This window comes from Vigna umbellata, chromosome 5, assembly GCF_029865625.1.
Source record: "Vigna umbellata cultivar VRB3 chromosome 5, Vumbellata_1.0, whole genome shotgun sequence".
NCBI lineage: Eukaryota > Viridiplantae > Streptophyta > Magnoliopsida > Fabales > Fabaceae > Vigna > Vigna umbellata.
This window is the reverse complement of record NC_142169.1, coordinates 21,244,918-21,267,426: the sequence shown is the minus strand read 5'-3', so window position 1 is coordinate 21,267,426 and position 22,509 is coordinate 21,244,918. Positions and strand designations below refer to the sequence as shown.

The 22,509-nt window shown below is 31.1% G+C and overlaps 1 protein-coding gene and 1 long non-coding RNA gene across 2 annotated transcripts; both read right to left on the bottom strand.

Annotated features, from left to right (window-relative positions):
• Positions 1-242: 242 nt before the first annotated feature.
• Positions 243-1,074, bottom strand: LOC148197913 (uncharacterized). Its single transcript, XR_015779965.1, has 3 exons — positions 914-1,074; positions 730-814; positions 243-474 (listed from the first exon to the last, which is right to left on the bottom strand). It is a non-coding gene; the product is annotated as an uncharacterized LOC148197913 (long non-coding RNA).
• An 11,556-nt stretch (positions 1,075-12,630) lies between these two features.
• On the bottom strand, positions 12,631-16,163 carry LOC124844275 (BTB/POZ domain and ankyrin repeat-containing protein COCH-like). Its single transcript, XM_047321176.2, has 2 exons — positions 15,194-16,163; positions 12,631-14,123 (listed from the first exon to the last, which is right to left on the bottom strand). Exons 1-2 carry the CDS (start codon positions 15,638-15,640, stop codon positions 13,143-13,145), a joined length of 1,428 nt encoding a protein of 475 aa, XP_047177132.1. The 5' UTR covers positions 15,641-16,163; the 3' UTR covers positions 12,631-13,142.
• Positions 16,164-22,509: the final 6,346 nt, after the last annotated feature.

The window sequence follows — 22,509 nt, the reverse complement described above, 5'->3', positions numbered from 1 at the left end:
TGAGATATTAGAAATATTAGAATAGTATAAATTTAAGTTGTATTGATATTTCAAGTGGGAACAACCTCTGGAACTCCATTTTCATCATATTAAATGTCAATAATCAATCAAAACATCTCATATTCCATGATCCTGGATAAAATCTAAAACTGCTAAACAGGTCACAAACAAATGGCGTACTTCAAATATCAACAAGGACTAAAATATTAACTCCATTGTTACGAAGAATAGAAAACAGAAAGGAAAGACAAGGACTGTGATTTATTGAGAATAGATGATCACTAATAATAATACATAGATAAAGTATATTACAACCACTTGATTACAGGGTAAAGCAAATACATATATGATGAAATCCAACTAACACTCAAACACTATCAAACAGGAAAGAAGCAGTAATATGCCAATATAGTATCCTGAACTCTAGTTCAGCAGCATTCTTCACAAAGCCAGCAACAACACAGAGCGAAGAGGCTGCATCATAAATAAGAATTTTCAACAACAAAAAAAAGATATCAATCGAATAAATTTAAATGCTTTCTGATAAAATATGCTGATCTGATCCAACTCCAGGTCATAGTCTAGTATTCTGGCAAACAGTTTATGGTGTTTATGGAAACAGTTATAGATTATAGTACTTATCGTTATATATCATGTTTTCCATGCAGAATATATAGCATATGTGAGTGTATTAATGTAATCATTATGCAATTCAGTAGATATGCTTACCATCCCTCGATGAAGCCCCTATCACCTTTCTTCTTGGAAGCAGAGAAGAACTTTCTTTTGGCGGGGGGATTCTCAGATGGGTATCCTGAAATCATAGGAAAATGAAAAGTGAGTTATGTAACATCTTCAAGTTAAGTAGGTTGTGTTTGTGCATATTTGCTACAAAGAAATTAAGTAGAGGAACCTAAGGGAGGTTGGTTTCCCTGTGTCTCTGCCTTCTGCATTTTGCAGAAATAATGTAAACTGTCTTCTGTAAGCACTTTTGATTATACTTCAATCAATGTCTGTGTCAATATTGAGTGGAACTGTATAATGCTGATCTTTACACTCCTCAATATGTTTATATACTTCCACTACTGATATATATATATATATATATATATATATATATATATATATATATATATATATATATATATATATATATATATGGGGAAGAGAGAATTCTCTGTGTGAAAACAGTATCATATCACTTATTATTTAGTTTTTTGAAGAGTCCAATAGAATTGTGGAAAAGAAAGGTTGATTAAACTGTGCAAGAATTTTGACAAGAACTTTTATCTCTTTGTATGAATTTGAATTCAATTTTTCTTACATCAACCTTTTCAATTTGATGGATAATCTTTTAATATATCTTCCAATGTCCAGAAACTAATCGATTAACTGCAATTGAAACTGTCTGTAGTTCGAATTTGGACAATAATTCTCTAAATTTCCATTTTCGAGTGTTGTGAATAATTTTTTTTCTCATGAATTTGAACATAATTATTATAGAAATCACCAAATTTGTTTTAAATTAAATCTTCAGTTCAGTTTATATTTGTTTATAATTTAGATTGGAGAACCTTTATCTTTTGTAGGTGGTTTTGTCTAATCGTTCACACGGCCTTTTGTGAACTTGACTTTTCGGAGTGAATGTTTTGAAATGCCACTTTCAATATTAATAATTCCGAACTTTTCAGTTTTCACTGCATCTTTCTGTTCTTAAATGGATTCCTATTAGAAAAGAACACAGAAACAAGTTGAGTCTAGATTGAAAGACAAATGAGATTTATCTAAGGAAACAAAATAAAAGTAGCCCTTTTATTCTTTTTTTACGGATTCTGAAGTTTGATCCTTTGCTTAGCCCAAAGGACAAAACAAAAAAGCATTAAAGAGCACGTTATAGAAGAATAAAGGAACATAAATGCCTAATATATATGCTTACTTTGTCAAACATTTTATACTTGTTTGCGTATGAAAGCCACTTAGATGCCAATAAATTTCTGTCAAGAATATATTCCTTACAACTATGGGGAAGAATATGTCAACAATTTAGACATAATGTTAGGATTTAATTGGTGAGAAGTGGCCGAGGTTCATTCGGTTTTTCGACAAAAGCAAAATCAGGATCAGTATTAGTGATAATTAAGGAGATAAACTTGTTTTATATATATATGTTTACATGCAAGAAGAAAAGGACGTGTGGAAGATCAACTTTAATAGTTTTGTTTAGAGATTGATCTTTCATGTTACACTTAATTTGAGATTAGTACAAAGTTTCACATTGACTAAAAATAAGATCAATTTATAATATATAAGTGATAACAAATCTCACCTTGTGTCAATTAAAAAAGTACCCATATCTGTTCCAATTTTGACATAACAAAAGAAGATCTACATAGAAATCACAACAATATTATTACATATGATTATAAGTAAAATCCTTACTATGTAGAACTAACTTACAATATATAGAATTACGACATACACTACATGAAATGAAATGTTGCTTTCGATATTAAATTGTTATATCATTAGCAATCCTATAAATAAAATCGAGAATGTTAAATTCTTCACTTTTGTAAACTTATTTGATAGTTTTTTTTGTATCTTAAACATCTTTTGTTGTAACTAAGAGGGATAGTAATAAAATACTAATTGAAAGGAAGGAGTGACTTAGCATTAAACATAATTGTGTTTCTTATCTTAATAGAAAATAAAGGATATAATTATGAATTATATTGTATACTCGTTATAAGTCACTGGTAGCGAATCTTCTATATGTATTTCCCTTAAAAAATCCAACAATGATATTAAATTTGATATTTATTTGATATTTTATGTTGGTGATTGGTTTAGACAAGTAAGTGAAGATCCTAAATTTAGATTCTTAGAAAATTCTCATGACAGGTATTTAAAACAAATATTGTCCTATTAAGATAAACAATATTCAAGTAAAGTCATAATAGAGAGATGTTTAATATAGAAAAGATTCATGTTTAAGAAAAAGACTCTTAATACTCTAATTGTAAGGTTTAATCTCATATTAAATAAAAATGGAAAAATTTAATAACAAAAGAAAACCTACAAATTCGTTGTTATTAGGAGGTACTATAAAATTTCTTATATATAAATTTATTCCATGTCTCATAATTGTTAAATATTCCTTGTGTATTAAAAGACTCAAAATAAGTTTAATTTCATAACTATTTTATAATCACCTATACAATAAAATCTACCACAATAAAGGTAAATAATAACTCCTATAAAACTGCAAAAATGTTAAATAAAAAATTTCATAGTAGCTCAATTAAAATGTGATTTAAATAAATAAATATGTTGTTGTGACAAAGTGTTACGTTAATTAATAACGAATTAGGAAGAAACTATTTAACTTAGTTATAAAAAATCAAAACAAGTACTTTTTTATATATTCTAGTTTTTCATTTTAAGTAAGCCGTACTTAACTTTTCCAAATTAAAAAAAGATAAAAATAAGTTGTTTTTATTTTAAATACAACTTGTTCGTATTTAAAAAATATTAGAAATTTTTAAAATATAAAAAATGTGAGTGTGTCATTTACTAAAAATATATTTTAAAAGAGGGGATGCAAACATCCTTTTGTTAAATACTAGAGAGATACTAATATATAATTTTATTACAAATATAAAATATAAATATCTAGTTTAAAACAAGAAAGATGAGAACGACATTAACTAGAATCTTGAAAGAAAATTAAGGGTGTAAATTTCATTTGTTGCCATAGGTTTATTTGGATCCAAGTGTGCGTCGAAATATTTTAATTTGTTGTGGGTCATTTCTTTCTACACCCTTATAGTTTCTTTATATGTGTCCCTGAGGGCTTTAAAAGACTAAATTGTCTTCCTTTAATTTATTCTTTACTCTTTTATCCTTGTTATTCCCTTGTTCGTGTAAAAAATAATTTCTAAATTATACAATCTATAAGTATTTTTTTGAAAACAAACTAATTTTTTTTCATATTTATTAAGAGTGTAGAAGGAAAATATAGTGAAGAAAATGTGCAAAGTTTTGTTATTTACTACCTAAAACTTGGAGGTAAAGGATGGTTGGTAAGTGGTCCAAATGCACCATTCTTTGTCTTGGTCACGTACCTTCCTCTATTTTGGTTGAATTCAAAGATCAAGAAATAAAATATAAGTCACTATTTTTGTAAATAATAAGAAAATTTTTCTTGTCATTTATCTTTCTAAGATTTTCATGCTCTTGCTCATTTTCTTGAACTTTCTTCATGCACTCATTAATGGTAAAGCCTAGATATTCTGTCAATATATTTCCATCAATTAATATTCACAATATATTCAAAATAAATAATTCTTCTCATACCATTTATCACACTTCACACTCATTTTACATCCATTGTCGAATAAAAGTAATTTAGGTACATATATTCATTAACATTATCAATTCATATCCTTCAATTAACAATAAGATCAAGTTAAACAAGTAATTAAATAAACATAACCTAATTTTTAATTTTTATAATTAACAAAAAAACTTTCTATAGAAAATTGTAAAACATTAGTTTAGTGTCATCACTTTGCTTAATGTAACATCCCAATTTTTATAGTGTTCAACTAATACAGATATATATCACATTTTTAATAAAACAAAACCATTGACTTGAGAAAAAACATATAAACTATTATTATAATTATTCAAAAATAACACACACACTTGGCTTTCTTAATACAAAATAAAAATCAAACTAGACATTTATTTTAAAATTTTGTTATAAAGATTAAAAATCGTTTTGGCAAAACCATTAAGACTATTAGATCTGATAATGGACCTGAACTTGACTATGTTGCCTTGTATAACTCTCATGGTATTGATCATCAAAAGGGATATATTGAAACTCCTCAACAAAATTTTGTTGTGGAGCACAAACATCATGAATAAAACCCGTAGTCTTCTTTTTCAATCTAATGTTTCTAATGCTTATTGGTCTTATGTTGTCTCTAATGCTATTTGTTTGATAAGATTGCCTTCCTCTCTTCTTAATTCTAAGACTTCCTATGACCTGATGTATGACAATCATCCTACTTATCTAAACTTGAAAATCTTTGGATGCTTGAGTTTTGCTTCCACTCTGCAAAATAACAGAAACAAACTTTCTTCTAGGGTTAGAAATGGTGTTTTCCTTGGTTATAATAATGGTATGAAAGGTTACATTAGGAAAATTTTTATAAGCAGGAATGTTATCTTTTATGAAAAAATTTTCTCTTACAAAAACCAACAAAATAATGAGGTAACCTACAATAATAGAGAAAATGAAAATGTTTTTTCTAACAACTTTCTATGTGATTACATCTCTGATGAAATACAAAGCCTTGTTGAGAATAGAAAAAATGGCCAAAGACCTACTAAAAATGTAGGTATCGACAGCCTCAACAACACAAATCCTACTGAGAATAAAGAAGATCACAATTAACCTAAATGACTACATACATCAAGTTATTCAATCCTCATCCAAATCTTTATGTACAAAAAATATTTTCAAAACTCCATATCCTATTTATAATGTTTTATCTTATAACTCTTTGTCTGAGAAACCCTAAGATACACCATAGTCATATTTGTCGGTAGTGAACCTTAGTCCTATAAGGAAGCTAAGACAAACCAAGAGTGGACAAAAGCCATGCACTAAGAACCTTAGTCCTATAAGGAAGCTAAGACAAACCAAGAGTGGACAAAAGCCATGCAGTAAGAAATTGAAGCTTTATAGGAAAATGGAAACTGGTATTTAACACAACTTCCTCTTGGGAAAACTTTAATTAGCTCTAGATGGATGTACAAGATCAAACATAAAGCAGATGGACCTATAAAAAGGTACAAGGCACGCTTAGTGGCTAAAGGTTATACACAACAAGAGGAACAAACTTTCTAAATACCTTTTCTCCAGCCGCCAAGCTCACTACTATCAAGTTAGTGCTTTCTCTTGGTGCCTCAAAAAATGGGTTATTACACCAACTTGATGTGGGTAATGTTTTCCTACTTGGAGATCTAAATGAAGAACTGTATATGGAGTCACCACCAGGTTTGAACATCCGTCAAAAGGATGAGGTTTGCAAATTAACTAAGTCTTTATATAGTCTAAAATAGGCTAGTAGGCAATGGTTTGATAAACTATCATCCTTTTTTTATTTTTTTTAATTACACTCAATCTAAGTCTGACCATTCTCTTTTCATTAAGAAAACATCTATAGATTTCACAACCCTTCTTATATATGTAGATGACATTATTTTGGCAGGAAACTCCATCACATAAATTGACCATATAAAGGCTCTTCTGCACCATAGTTTTTGGATCAAGAACTTAGGAGAACTCAAATATTTTCTGGACTTTGAAGTGGCCAGGTTTAATAAGGGAATGCATCTATGCCAAAGAAAATATGCATTAGACATTCTTGAAGAAATAGGAATGCTAGGAAGTAAACCATGCTCTACTTCCTTTCTAAGTGACACAAAATTCTCTATATAAAACAAAAAATTACTTGGTTAATCTCAATTCCTATCATAGATTAATAGAGAAGTTGCTTTATCTTACCAATACTAGACTTGACCTATATTTTTCTTCCAATTTACTAAGTCAATTTATGCAATCTCTTACTGACTATCAGTATCGGGCTTTACAGAATGTTCTTAGGTACATCAAGTCCAACCCTTCAGAGGGTCTTTTCTTTGCGGTTGATTCCCATATTCAGATAAAGGCCTTTAGTGCTTTGGATTGTTCCACTTGTCCTAACATTAGAAGATCCACTCCATGTTTTTGCATTTTCTTAGGATCATCTCTCATATTGTGGAAGTCTAAGAAACAAAGTATTATTTCCAAGTCTTCCATTTAAATAGAATATCGTGTCTTAGCTACTACCATGTGAAATATTGTGACTTCACTACCTTCTCTAGGATCTTCAATATATATTGTGTCCTTTATTGCGACAAGTCAGCTAGACATATCTCTCATAATCAGAGCTTCCATGAGAGGATGAAGCACATCGACCTGGACTGTCACATTGTATGCAAGAAAATCCAAGCCAATATCCTGTATCTTCTTCCTATTTGCTCGGATGAATAAATAGCAAACATCTTTACCAACTTCCTTTTCTGCGTTCGTTTTATTATCTATCTTTTTCAAGCTTGGATTGGTGAACATACACCATCAACTTAAGAAGAGACCGTTGAAACCATTAGTTCTGTTAGGATTATGGCTTAGAATCAGTAATGAGTTAGGAGTTTTCAAATTTTTCAGTTTTTCCCTTCTCCCTACGTTTACGAAAACTCTATTTAAATTAGGAATTTTCTTTTCTGCATGTACATGAAACTACACAAAACTATAATAAAAGAAGTTTGTTTTCCTTATCTGATTCTGCCCCCTTTGCCTTGCACGTTTTCTTCAACCTTTTTGTTGCAGTCCGAAGATCCATATGCCATCTCTGATACTACCCAAATCCTATTACATGCATGGGGGTACTTTAAAGAAAAAATAAAAGAGAAAAACTTATCAAACACTACAAATCCAATTTGATGCTATTTTTTTTTATGCTAATTAGCTTTTAGGCCAAAAAAATATTATAGGAAGGAGAAGAAATTTAGAGGTTGTTTGAATGAGGAGGAGGAATAAGGAAAGGAGGCTGAATAGTAGATATTAGAAAGATAACAATTTAAAATTCCCTCTATTTTATTTTAATTTAGCTTAATTTGAACTTCCAGCTAAAAGCCTAATTCATTTTTATAATTTAACTCCTATAATTTATACCTTTAGATTGGATTTCAATATACATTTAATATATATATATATATTAATAATATATTTATGTGTGATACTTAATAATTAAATATATTATAGATCCTAGATCCTTTTGCAAATTGTTCGAATATATGTGAGATTTTTTTTTCTAACTAAAAATAATAAAAAATATAAAAATTCCGACACTTTATAGTATATTTCTTAATTATTTAGTTCTTTCAAACATCTTCATATCTCTTGGAATTCTCAGTTTTACAATGCTGATTTTGTTTTATAAAGATATTCCACCATATATTGTGTTGTAAAAGTTTTATTTTCAATATTTATTAATCTTTGTTTTTGTTTTCAGGTTATTTCAAAGTACCGGCTCAAGACAATTGATTCTATCTCAATTTCATCTGAAACCAAATAGTGGAATACTTTAATTAGCACTTGAAACCTATTCCACTGCCAACTACTGCTTTAAAATATGTATCTGATTAGTATGAACAATGTGTGTAAGGTATCTCATTAGTGGAGAAACTTCAGAAACTGAGAAAATATCAATCTGGTTGGAGAAGAATGGTTAAATAGCTTGCTAGGAAAATGAGGAAAAAGACTTTTATTAATGTTTTTGAAAATAACTTTTAATTACAATATTTTTTTTACTGCAACTGTGAAACTTAAGGGGGATTGGAGTGATGAAAAGTTTTGCAAAAGAAATATATGATTCAGAATATTGTTTTATGCATTTCTGAGATAAGTGTTTATCAGAGCACTGTAGAAACTGAATCTTCCAATATATATACTACAGAGTTACATGTAGATCAAACATTATAACTATTCCTAACCTGATTACATCCTTTATATGGACATAGATATACTTGTTTTTCATCATTTAAAATTTTTCGTTGACTTAATTATGAAGAAAAAACAAAAGGTTTATCTATATCCATCTTCTTGATACAAGAAAAGTTAGTTTTTTTTTTTTTTACTTTTCGAATCAAAGTTTACAGATATGTTAAAAAAGTATAGCAAGATCGAATTATATAAAAACATAGTAACCTCTTTATGTCAAATATTGTTAGTGACTAAGAAATACATCATATTTTGATGTCTGGCAGACAAACCTATTAAATAAATAATTTTGAAGATTTGTTGTTGGAGGAAAAGAAAAGTAGTGGACACCACTGATTTAAGGCGAGCTAACACGAAAATGATAATATAGATTAGCGATGATAATTACGAAGCAAGGACATATGATGCATTTACAGATCAGCATTGATGAAACCCAATTAAAATTGTTAATATTTTTTCGTGGAGAATTATTGAAAGAGATATGTGGAAGTAGGAAAACCACATCTTTTGCTTTGCAGGGAATAAAAGGGCACCCCGGAGAAGAAGGGAGAATAACCTAGAAAATTTGGGTATATAAGAAGATATATATTGATTATATGCTTTCGAATTGTGTTACAACTTTCGGTAACCATCCACGACAACATGTTACTTAACCTACAAATATATATGTGCAGTCATAGCCATATGTATATTTTAGGTCATTATTGTTATTGTCTTCTTCACTACAGCAAAATCTCTGATAACTGAAAAACGAGAGATTGTTGTTGTTGATTGAAATTTCTTAATAATCACATATTTATATTGTTAAATACTTTTGAATAATGGTGGAGAATTTCAAATAAAAGGAAAGAAAAGGAGAGAATTTAACAGCAACGTACAATTGTAAGTATTCTGATTGTTGTAGATTCTCTCCCATATTGAAAAGCAAACATAAATAGTAAAAGAAAGCTACAGTAAGTAAGCCATGGTAGTAATAATGGGTTACCAGACAAATGAACTTCAAAATACTAATTATAGTATTTAATCTTTCATAATTTGTGATAAGTATATCCCGAATCATCAAATAAAAATGTACTTTTGTAATGTGCATAGGAAATAATCATAACTTCATTGAATTTTGTAAATAAGACGAAGTCTCTCTCATGGAATAAGGGTCAAATTTCCAATCAAGTATATATATTGTGTGCAAGAAGAAATTGATGGAAAATAATGCACAATATATAAATAAATAAATAAATAAAAAGAGTGTGAAAAAGACAGGCATTTTGGAAGGAGGAAGCATAGTAGAATCCCTTTCTACCATTGATAAGTTCCATCATGTTCATCGGCAAAGGTTAGTTCTCCAAATTATCCTGACCTCAAGGGAACTAGACAAAGGAGTTAATTTCTTTACCTTTTGGATATCAGCCAGCAAAATATTTGGGCTTCTGCACCTGAATCACCACTAGCAAAAACTCAGACACAGCACAGTATAATAACGAGTTGTCACTTCCTTACTTTTCATATCTAAACTCAGTAAAAAGTTATATTATAAATCTATATATATGCTATTTCACATTCTACATTTTTTTTATCTCTCCTATTTATGTTTTATTTCTTTATCATATATGTACATCTTAATATTATTTTTACGTATGTATGACACATTAAAAATATTATTCGATATATTTATATTTAATACGCAAGATCAAGAGAAAAGGACGTTCTGCAATAAAACTGATTCTTCTCCCTGTTACCAAACCATGGACAAGCCCTTGTGCATATCTATCATGTGCAATCACGAAAGAGTGTTAGACAATAATACTGTTTCATAAAATATACAAATCACTACAGTATAAACAATGGGGTAACAAAATACTTAGGTATGACGTCTTATATTTCACAGGAATCTCAATCTATTTTCTTTCTCCTTTGAAATTCCATAATTAATATTGATTTCTCGTTAAAGAAAATAATTTTTCATTTTTGTGGGCACTTGTTTCAATTATAAGTAGAATAGAAACAGTTGTAGGAAAAGCTCTTACCAATTATCTTTCCTTTGAAGAACATGAGGATTCACTGAGTTTATTTTTCTTTTAAATCAGAAAAATAAAAAACCAGTGAATGGATTTGAGAAAGAACAACAAAAAGTCCAATTTTCGGCACAATTAATGGATTTCTTTATAGTTTCATATTTTTCTCAACACTTATTTTATTATGTGGGTATTTTAAATGTCGGAACATATTAGCCTTAAATAGATTTTCATACTTTAATTTAAGATATGTGTGTTTGTATCTGGCTCTAAGCAGAAGATACATTGAATACCCAACAGGCTGCATATTTTAGAATTATTCCCACCAACTTATTTTAACTGCTAAGCCTTTTTACCTCTCAGGTCACCTCTATTAAATATAACAATTTTGTACAAAATAAATGTTAGTCATGCAATCCTTTAAATAATATGATACACCTACTGATTATTTACATTGATTGTTAGAAAATTTAGAGAATTGAAAACATAGGACTTAGTTGGAACATTTTTGGTGAGGCCTTACATTATATACTTGTTTTATTTTTTTGGTAAGTTTTTTATTTTCGAAAATAAGATTCTTGAACTCATTTTGAATTATTTTTTTTATTGAATATATAGGCTAAACAGTAATGTGATACTCATATTATTATTTAACTGAGTGAGGGTTTGGAAGAACTCCTTTATAATTCATTTTAACATATTTTATCAAATAAATACATAAACATTTAGATTCGCTGACAGAAATATTTTATATTATATCTCACGGAATTGTATAAAATGTTTCAATGATGGGTTCCCACCATAACTAATGAAAGAATATATATCCTATAAGCAAATATATCAACCGTGTTTCTTCTTTAATTGTTAAAACAACTTGCAATAATAACATTTATATAATAATACTCATTCAATAAACTTTGAGTTGTTTAACCAAACAATCTCTTAGTCAAAAATAAACCGAACATTTTATTTGAAAAAAAAAAAAATCACTTGTTTTCAACAACTTCCAACACGAACTTCTAATATCAATTTCTGAAATTTAAAGATTTCAATACCTTCCGCTGTTGACCTAAATATACCCATTTGCCAGAAAACATTACAAATATTTAAAATAATATAAACAAATCATAATTAAGAAATTTGACAAATTTTGGATAAATGAATTATATAAATTTGTTAAATGTAACCGTTAGGGTGATAAATTAATCATTAGGAAAAAAATGTGTAGACAGAAGGTTTGGACCTGATGTGAATGCATCTTACATATACACACACAATACATAATCTTGTAGATAATTATATATAGTTTTAAATGTATTGATACGAGAGATGGTGGTAGAACATGAATAAGGTTGATTTGGGAGAATGCATGCAGTAGTAAAGACCCTGGATAAACAGCATACGTTGAAGCAGAAAACGATATAGAATACTACTAATCTGCAAGAATCTTCCATAAGCACCATCCGATGAATTTAGACAGAAGATATAGAAATAATTAAAGAAATGATTAGTAATATAATAGGGTTTTAGGTGTAAGTTTTATATTTTTGTTTTGCCTAAAGAGAGCTAAAAAAGGTAAGGGGGGACAAGAAGAGGATTACATGGAAGGTGATAGTGCCAATTTTTTAACTTGACATGTGTGGTCACACTCATTGTTGCATTCATGCAAGACAAGAGATCAATTTGTCCAGAGCCACATGATTTTGATTAGAATAATTAAGCCCAAAACACTAGCCAAAGGATGGTTCCAAAGGAGAAGAAAATGGTAGAAGGAAAAGAACATAATATATTAGGTGGGAACAGAAGGGAAGGGACAGCCCTATATAGTATATGATCACTTAAACTGAGTAGAAAAAATAAGAATGGGAATTGAGAAAAGAAAAAATGAAAAAGAAATAAAGAAAGACCGAGCAGCACAGGAAGAAGAAGCAAAAGATAATGTGAAGAAATAATTGAGGGGTGGGTTATGAGAAAGTGCGGGTGGGACAAGATAATCTGAAATTGTAAAGCGATCACAATAAATAGGCCGTGATATTAGCTACGGATCAGTAAATACAAATTAAGGAGTTGACAGGTGAAGGAGGATTTGAAAAGATTGACCTGCGTCTCCTCCATGCACCCTTTCGTTTCACAGAAAAATAAAAACAAAAAATAAATTGAACCCCCATTAGATTCTCCCTGTCTCTTATCCCAATCTCCCATGAAACCGCACTTCAAATGGTGACCATTTGAAAGGCCTAAACTCCAAAAGCTAAAAAGAAAAAAAGAAAAAAAAAAAAAATAGCAGAGAGCCAACACAGATAAATCAGAAGGGCAGTGAATACCAGTCTATTTCAACTCACAAAAGAAGAAGACTCTTTTGTGCTCCATCCCTTCAATAGGGTCCCTCCATATTCATCAACCATTCTCCCCCTCTCCTCATCCTCTTTAAATTCTCCATTCTCCATCGTCCGTGTCAATTCAAACAGCTTCCAATCATCTATCAGTGCGTCCAAACTCTCACCCACAAGATACTAGAAGTCATGAGAGTGGTGATGGTGGTACATGTTTGTGTTCATGGCTTCCCTCTCCTCCTCACCACCGTCCAACCGTGAACTCATCGAAGCTGTCGCACCAAGGTTCAGATACACCAACCTTGAATCCAGGTTCAGATTTCCAATGTTGTTGTTGTTATTGCCGCTGCTACTACTGCTGTTATGGTCCTCGTTCATGGGGGGAGGGTAAATGGGTGCTGCGGAATTGGAAGGCGCGTTGTTGTTGTTGGCATTGCCTTCTTCTCTTGACATGACAAGAGCTGCCGATTGAACAAGCTCCAAACACAGTCTCAGTTTATTGGGTTCTATGTGGGTCAATCCTGGGACGGCACCCTTAAAGAGGAAATCCGAGGTTAGGGTTCTGAGGATGTCCAAAGGCGTGACCCCATCAACTGTTCTCACGTTTGGGTCCGCGTGGTGGTCCAGCAGCACGGCCACCATGTCAGGTGACACCATCTCCGCCGCAATGTGGAGTGGCGTTTTCCCCGCGGGACCGGAGGGGTAGTTGACGTCTGCTGCACCTAGTTCCAGCAATGCCTTCACCACCTCTCTGCTGCAGTTCTCCACCGCATAGGGTAAGGCCAGTGCTTCGTCCAGGTTGAGACCCTCCCCCATTACCATGAGCTTCACGAGTTCGACGTCGGAGGAGTCCAGGGCACGCCTCATTCGGCGGATTTTCTGGTCCTCGAGATCGAGGGCGGCGTGGTGGTGGTGGGGGTGATGGTGGTGGTGTGGCACCAAGGAGCGGCGCGCCATGGAGGATTTGATACGTAGCTCTTCGATCTTGGCCACAATGTCTATGGGAAGGTGCTTGGCGAGAACCTCCGGAGGAAGACCTGATTTCGCTACTAAGTGAGAACAAGTGGCCCATAGTTGCTGCATGTCTTGCTTTCTGGAAGCCAACAGCACTTTCATTACATCCTCTATGGAAGCCTTCTCCACCATGCTCGCAAGTTGTTTCTGACAAGGAAAACAGCAAAATGCGTGAGCGAGAGGAAGAAACAAGAAAGAAGCAAGAAATGGAAAAGCGAAGAAGAGAGTTTACATTGGAAAAAAGAAACATGTTCGATATAGCAGCACTTCCATGTAAGGCAATACCAGTAATAAATAGAGTAGTAGAAGTGATTTGGTGGAAAGTAAATAAATGTAAAACGCGAGAGAACAAACGAGATGGGATGGTTGGAAACTGGGAAGCGCAGGAGAATTTAAAGGACCCTTTTGTTTTTCTTTTCCGGTGGTTTGTTCTCTTTTCGAGTCCAAACCCAAATGAGGAAAGTAGATGTTTGGGAAAAGTTTCGTGCGCCTACTGTGTGCAAGACAAGACTGCATATCATCATCTAAATTTAGAAATTCCTGAGTGTGGGTGATAGAACGCCAATTCGAGAAACTCTATAATTTTCGCACTCCATGAAATCAGCTACGTCGAACTCCAACAACACTAACATCATAAAGGTCGAAATCAATCCAACTGACTTAAACCCTCAAATCAGTAAGAAAAGTTCATGAGGTGGATTTATAAAGTTGGAAGTAGTATCATTGGGTGTGTTTGTTGAGAGAGGAAGCCAAGAGAAAGTAGTGCGAAAGTGAAGAAGAAGGAAACTTTGTGAAGGTTGGAGTAAATGAGAGTGAGAGAGAGAGAAGAAAATCAGCTATTCAGTCGCTGACAAGGGAAAGGAAAGCAGTGTGGCGGTGACACGGGATCATAGAATAGAACGAACTGGTGGTATAACTCCTGATGGGATAGATAGATTGAAGCACGAATTCAGAACCCGAAATTCTCATTCATATATCATATCATATAATCAGAGACCCTGAAAAGAAAAATATAAAAAGGAGAGAGACATGGAAACACCCCTTCCCGCTTCCCAAAACGATTGCAGACCCGCAGCAGTAACTGTCCTAATTCCCAAGACCCCATGAAACATAAGACTGGCCACACAAAGGGTGAAAAAGGAGGAAAAAAAAAACAGTGGAAGTGAGGGAGAAGGCCACCATACTGATATTGGTAACACCAAGGAAAAAGAGAAAACCTGGGTAAGCAATGCAAGCTGTTCGACGCCGAAGTATCTGGCGGCGGCGAGGGTGTCAAGGGCGAGATCGACTGCGGAAGTGCAATGCGTGTGCCAGCAGCCTCGTTCGCCGCAATTGGGGCGGGCCTCGTGCTTGGGAGGGACGATGGAGACTTGGCCACTGTAGAGGAACTGGAGCATGAGAAGGAAGACCTCGTAGCCGACGGAGTTGACTGGGATGACGCCGGAGCGCGAGTTGAGTCGCGGGCCGGCGGGGTCGAGAGCGGAGGGAGGGTCCGGGCCGCAGAAGAATTTGCGGAAGAAGAGGCTACGGGCGGCGAGTATGCAGCGGTGGGCGTGGACGAGGCGACCCTCGACGCTGAAAGTGACGTCGCTGAAGGCCTGGCCGTTGATGAGGAGGTTGAGGTAATCGAGGGAGAGAGATCTTAGAGAGTCTTCAAGGGACATGGTGGTGAAGACTGTTACTGTTGTTGTGAATAAAGTACTGTGTTGTCTCTTCAACGCTCTAGGGTTGGTGGCTGTAAGTTATTGCCAGCAAAAGAATGAAAGAGAGAGAGAAGAGAGAGAGAAGGGAAAAGTGAGAGAGATGGAATAGTGAGGGAAGGAAGAAAGGGGTTGAAGTTGAAGTTGGGTTGATCCGTTTGTTTTTGTTTTTGTTTTTGTTTGATGTTGATGATGGTGATGATGATGATGATGGTACTGTGGTTGTGTTTTATGGGATTCGCTGGGTGAATGGTGAATGGAGGGGCATGGTGTATTTTGATGGATAGATAGATATTTTGAAGAGAGAGAGAGAGAGAGAGAGAAAGAGAAACAGAGATTGGAATTTGGGTGGCTATTCTGGGCGGCTGAGGGGTTAAAAAAGGCCTCAAATATTAATTAAAAATGTATTTTTTCCTGTTCATCCTTTTTGTATACTGAGAGAGAGAAGTAGTGTAGAGTAGAAGCATGTAGTGGTGTGAGAGGGTGGAAGTAGAAGCATTGAAAATGATGTTTGGATTGAATAAACACAGTTTAGACTTTGCTTTATTATATGTGATTAATATTATAACCAACTTAAGTCTCTCTAAATAGACTAATACATACTATAATACAACTCCTTGGGCCCTATTCTGTTGACTGTTGCACTTGTACCTCCTGTCCACGTTTTTGGATATATATACACACTCTCTCTGTTTTTTTTTAATTCTTTTTCTTTATATTTTTTATTTGTATTTCTAGAGAGATCGAATAAATGCGAAATAAGATTAATGATACGATGAAAAAGACAAATAAAACACAACCTATAAATAATTTTTTCATTTTTTAGTTACTTATTCCATAATTTCGATAAACGCGAGCTACCAGCAACTGCTTCTTACAATGACAAGATTTACTACTTCCTTTTATTTTTATTTAATATTCTTCAAAATTTATGTTAGAAATAATAATGTAAGTGGCTCTCCCATTGCCCGTTTAGGTCGCTGTTTGAATCAATTATTTCAATTAGGAAACAAATCGTAAATCTTCCAACACATGTTTTTCTCGTCGGATAATGTTTCTTTCCAAACATTTTCATCACACATCATAACGTGAGAAAATATATGACATGTTTTATATATACAATTAAAAATAATGTTATTGTTTTTCTGTTTTATTCGCAGCCTGTGGTTCGTAATCATAAAAATATTCTTCCCACATATCATTGTAAAGCGGTGGCAATATTCTAAAGAAAAAAAATATATGGAGTCAAGTCCTATAATTTTTATTTTTTGCCACGACCTAACTAAATTTTATAATATCTTCTTTTCTTATCATCATTAGCTCCAATATATAATTGTCATTCCTTACCTCTTTATATTATTGATGAGAAACTATAAATAAATAAATAAATAAATAAATAGTGCTACAAAATTTTGGAAGAATATGTTATTTTAGTATGGTATCTACTTATATGTATATTAAAACTGTCTAGAACTAAAGTTTTTATAAGTTACGGTTCGTAAATATTGTATAAATGAATTAGTGTGTTTCAAATATTCTATTATAAATTTAAATATTTGTTCTGATATAAAAAAAAAAAAAAAAGAGAGAAAAGCAGTCACCCAGAATCACACTCACACAAACAGAAAAGTAAATGTAAATCCAATGCAGTACTTGAAACAATTAAAGAAGGTAGATTTGAAACTGACTTCGTATACATGTCTATATATATAATTAACCTTTCTCTTTTTGAAGTCAACAGGTGTTTGATTTTTTCCAATTCATTCATCTTAGTTTTTCTGTTCTCATTTAAAATTCTGCAGAGAATTTAGACTCAAAAGGTGATTTCGGCATACGTGAGATTTTAATGTGTCTAAATATTGACAGATTTCTAATGTTTTAAATATTTGAAAGATTTGTTTGAAATATTATTCTAATAAATTATATCGTACGTAAAAAATTTAAAGTATTCACACCGAAATTTATTGAATGAAATTAATTGCTAAAAAATATTTTTTAATTAACATAGTGGGTGTGTATCACTCCTCCTTTAATATATTATAACATTTTTTAATAACAAAACACTGAAGGAGTTACCAACATCAAATATTCTAAGATAGAATCATTAAGATCAATTATTTACACATTTGTATTCACTTCTAGTGTTAGAATATCCCATCACTATTTTGTTCCTAAAAAGTATTTAGGTAATTTTTAGGGGGGAAAGTGCACATAAATTATCTTTAAACTCAACTTTTAAACAAAGCATGATTTTTAGCAATAATGAGATAATAATCTTTTATAGTGACAATATATAACAATTATATTGCATGATTCATTTAAAAACTAGACTTTTAGCCTTTTTACTATCATTCTTAAACAGTAGTTCTTATATTTGTTTAATTATTAAATCACAAAACCTAGGGTGAAATTTGTTTAAACCCTTTCCAATTTTCTTCGGTCTTTAGGTGAAGCTCTTTTAAGTTTATGTGATTGGCCCTACCTATGAGAAAGACGAGTCTTAAAAATGGAAGTGGCTTGTAAAACTCCCTTAATCCTTGTTTGTGTAGAGGAGTCAACACTTAGTTCAGGTATAGTTAGGTGAGTTATATTACAAAGAAATCTTATAGTTATATTTTAATAAAATAGTTAAATATATATTTGTATTCATATAGTTTCAAAAATAAATCTAAAATTTTAATAAAAATGTTTTAAAAAACTTTTAATACACTATTAATCTTTTTAATGATTAAAATTTGTAAAAAAAATAACCGTGAGTCTTTTGTTTTATTTCATGAATTCCTCTTTTAAATAAGTTTTATTTAAAAAATTAAAAATTCTATGAAAACCTAGAAAATAGGATAGCAGAGTTGATAGATGTTTTAAAATAATGAGACTAATATTATAAAGTTAAAATAATTTAATAATATAAATAGAATTTCTTAAATTCGTCCTATTATCTAAAACACTCGTCTTCTCTCTAAAAACTTTTTTTCTTGAGTTCTCTACTTCTCTTCAATTTTTTCAACTCTTGAGTCATCTCTTTGCAATCAGAAGGTACCTAAATGATCACAGCAACAAGGTCAACATATCTACGTGATGAGTTTTTAGTTTAGATCAAGTAAATTTCAGCTCTTTTTTGCTTTTCACTTTTTATTTAAGTTCATGCATGGGGTTTTCCATCGCATGTGTGTTTTGATCTTTCCTTTTAGTTCCTTGTTGATCATAGGTCCTGAGAACTCTCGCTGATATCTTTTTGGTGATTTATAGGTGTTTCTAGAGTTCCTTGTGCGGGAAGCAAATAGTGTGCGTTTTAGAGCTCCATAGTTTTAGTATAAGGTATTAGAAGCTAGTTTAATTAAAGTTTGCTTAATAGACAGGTCATAATATATGATTGTATGAGGAAGATGTGACTTGAATCGTATCATTAAACTGAAATAGTAATCTTAATGTGTTAAATTGCTTGACAATGTTATGTATTGATGTGAAAATCTATGCAAGTTATTGCATGACTGTTATGTTGAGATTTAAAGTTGTTTTTGGTAAGTTAATATGATGGTTTGAATGTATTTTGGAGTCAATAAAGTATTATAGACTATTGAGTGATATTAATTGATAGAAAGGAGTAGGTTTTCGGTCTAGAGGTTTTAGAAGTGATTTACTAAAATATTGGTCTAAAGAGAATAATTGTGGTTTAAGGCAATTTATTGGGTCCTTACTAACTTGTTTATAATGTGAATCAGCTGATATGTAGTTTAGAATAGAATGTTAGTCATAATAGCGTAATTGTATTGTTTTTCTAAGGTATTTTGGAAGTTTTATAGGTGAAAATTTAAACGAAGAAAGTCTAAAATAAAATTGAATGTTTATGAGTGTTTTTAGATCATTTAAACCATGTTTGAACATTGAGAATGGTAGAAAATCTTATATAAGATTATTTGATAGTTGTTAGGGTGAATTTGGCTTGACGTGGACTAGTTTTAGAGGTTTTACCTAGTGAGAGTCTAAATTAGAAGTTTTGGGCTAAATGTGATGGGTTGTAATCTATTTTTAAGTTCATTAGGACTTGTTCAAGCTATTAGTTGCATAATTTTAGTGTTGGAAGGTGTAGAATAGAGTTTGGATGGTTTAAAGTAGGTAAGTTGGCTTAAGTGGACAAATTTGAGTTGGGAATTTGATTTCTAATGTTTCATAATGCATAGAAAGTCTTAAGGATTAGTTAAATGTGTGTGAAGTGTCCAAGGTTAGGTAAGAAGTGTATAAAGTTATGGTATGGCGCCTGAGCGTCAATTTCTAAAGGTCAGGGCACTAAGTGCCAGCCTCAAGGCGTTGAGTGCTAAGAAACAGAACTTGGGCGTTGAGCGTCAGCTTCTGGGCGCTGAGCACCCACTTCTTCTTCCTCTTTAGGTAGTTTTTAGGCTTTGTTGTGATTTTTATGGGATGTCTAATGTTCCGTGATGGATGTTTAATGATTCATTTGTTCTCTGGCATGGTTATAAGATGATTTATGTGTGAATGAAAAATGCTGAAAAGAGTTTCAAGGAGAAACTTTTCATTGGTGGTTTCAAGCAATGTAAGTATGAATGTAGGAAGTTCTGTCTTGGGGTTCATCCTTATACTCTAATGGTCATTCATTCTCACATAGAGAGGGGTGAAGCATGTAATGAGAGTAGCAGGACGTCCTAGTTTAGAAGTTCTACGTTGGCCTAAGGTGTCGGTTAACTGACTAACCTTGTGTGGTAACCTTAGATGACTCAGCTGTTTTACCACTACAAGTGCACGAACAATCATAACTCGACATTTATACTATATTTAGATGAGTTAGGTCTATGTTTGTGTTATGATTCAAGTATGTGTACAATTTTTGGGTTACAATGTGATATATGTACAAATCAACTAATTGTGTTATTTTTATTTATACTAGTTTACCCTTTTCTTGTATTTTGTTATGATTCTTTTGTGCTTGGATGTGTCAGCTATAATCATATGATGGGTATGGAAAGAAGGTGATGGTGTGTTTGTGAAACAAGTGTTAAGTAGAGACGACCTAGTAGTTCTTGTAATAATTTCATTTTAGTAGATCTCTTTTCTTTTTGTTGTTTTTGAAAACACCAAATTATGTACATAGATATAAAATTGGATTATGGTTATGTTTGAATACTATAATAGGACTTTATATTCTCCTATTTGTCAATTGCTTTATTTTATTAATTTTGTAATAATTTCTTTATAATTTACTCCTATATATTTTGGGATCTTACAAATTATATTCATGACACTTATCTGCATTTTAAATAAGCCGTCACCTTAGTTAACTCTAAGATAATTTCAACATGATAGCATTGTAATAAAAAAAATTGCATATTAAGTTGACTGCTTATTTAAAAATTTTAATTTTATATTTGAGTTTATAATTGGTACTATAAAATTAATTAATTAAAAGTTATTTTTAAATATTATAATTAGATTAAAAAAAATTACACGACTGCTCGTTATAAGTTACGTTGTAAACAATAGCTACATAAAAAATATTGTTGATTTTGAAATTTGATGATTTTATAGTAATTTAATCATTCATTTAAAACAAATTAATTAATGAAATAAAAAATGTTATATGAATAAAATAGGTTGATATTTAACTCATAAACATAAAACTTATGAATGTATCAGATAAAAAATAACTAATAAATTATAATTGACCCACATATTTATATTTTTAGTTCATTCTAATCAAAGTAAAATAAATCTCTTGTAGTTGTAAAATTTGTTAAATTTCAAGTTATACTTTGAAATTGGTTTTGTATGGCATATTTTAAAAATGGTTATACTTTAAGTTTAAATTTTGAAAAAAAATAGTTACTAAAATAATAAAATTGAAAAATAATATTTTATTATGAATAATTATTTAAATTTACAAAGTAATAAATAAAAAGATAAAGTTGGAAAAACAAAATGAAAAACCAGAAAGGTGTATTCTCCTTATATATATAGTCCTAGATTATGTTAAGAGAATATAATTATTCTTCAAATTCCATTTATTATAAAAGTAGTAGTTTAGTTTATTTATATAGGAAGATTACATTTAATTTTGTCTAAATCATGTTAAGTGATACTCAGATACTCTCAGGTTTTAATTTTAACCTAAATATTCATTTTTTATATATATATTTTTGATAAAATAATATTCACTTATCTTTTAAATTTCAAACAACCATTCTCCTCCCCAATGATTTTAATAAATGGCATTCAAATTTCTTATATTTAAGTAAAGTGGTACTTATTTTTTATATTTTATTTAAAATTATTATACTGACTAAATATTAAATAAGAAAGATTAGTATCACTTTAACAAAATCATAAAGATAACTAATTCATTTAGTAAAATAGGAATACCTATTTAAAATTATAAAAGGTATGATTATCATTTTATTAAAAACACAATGAAAGCAAGTGTTATTTTAAAATCGAAGATGATCTAAATGTTATGTGTAATTGCTCAGTCTCATACATTTATGATTTATCTTATTTATATTTCTAGTTTTCTTTTAAAAGTAGAATCTATCCTTAAAATAGAGACAAATAACAAATTAAAGCATTAGTTTGTCAAAATTTAAGAAGATAGTAAATTAAGTCTGATTTTCTGGTTTAATTTCAATTTCGATCCATGTATTTTTCAAAAGTCGCAATTTTAAATCTTGAATTTCTCTTAACACTATACTGATTCCTAATTCTCAGTCATCTATACTTTCGTTCGCATCTGCATTCAGTTATACGTAATTAATGCACAGTGAAAATAAGGGACACCCTTAATTTTAAGACATTTTTATATAATTGAAACCATAAAAACTATAAGA

Excerpts from the sequence above, each read along its gene's own strand:
- LOC124844275 (XM_047321176.2), bottom strand. The coding sequence starts at position 15,640 with ATGTCCCTTGAAGACTCTCTAAGATCTCTCTCCCTCGATTACCTCAAC. Across the intron at positions 14,124-15,193 it reads AGCTTGCATTGCTTACCCAG|AAACAACTTGCGAGCATGGT; the intron begins GTTTTCTCTTTT and ends TTTCCTTGTCAG.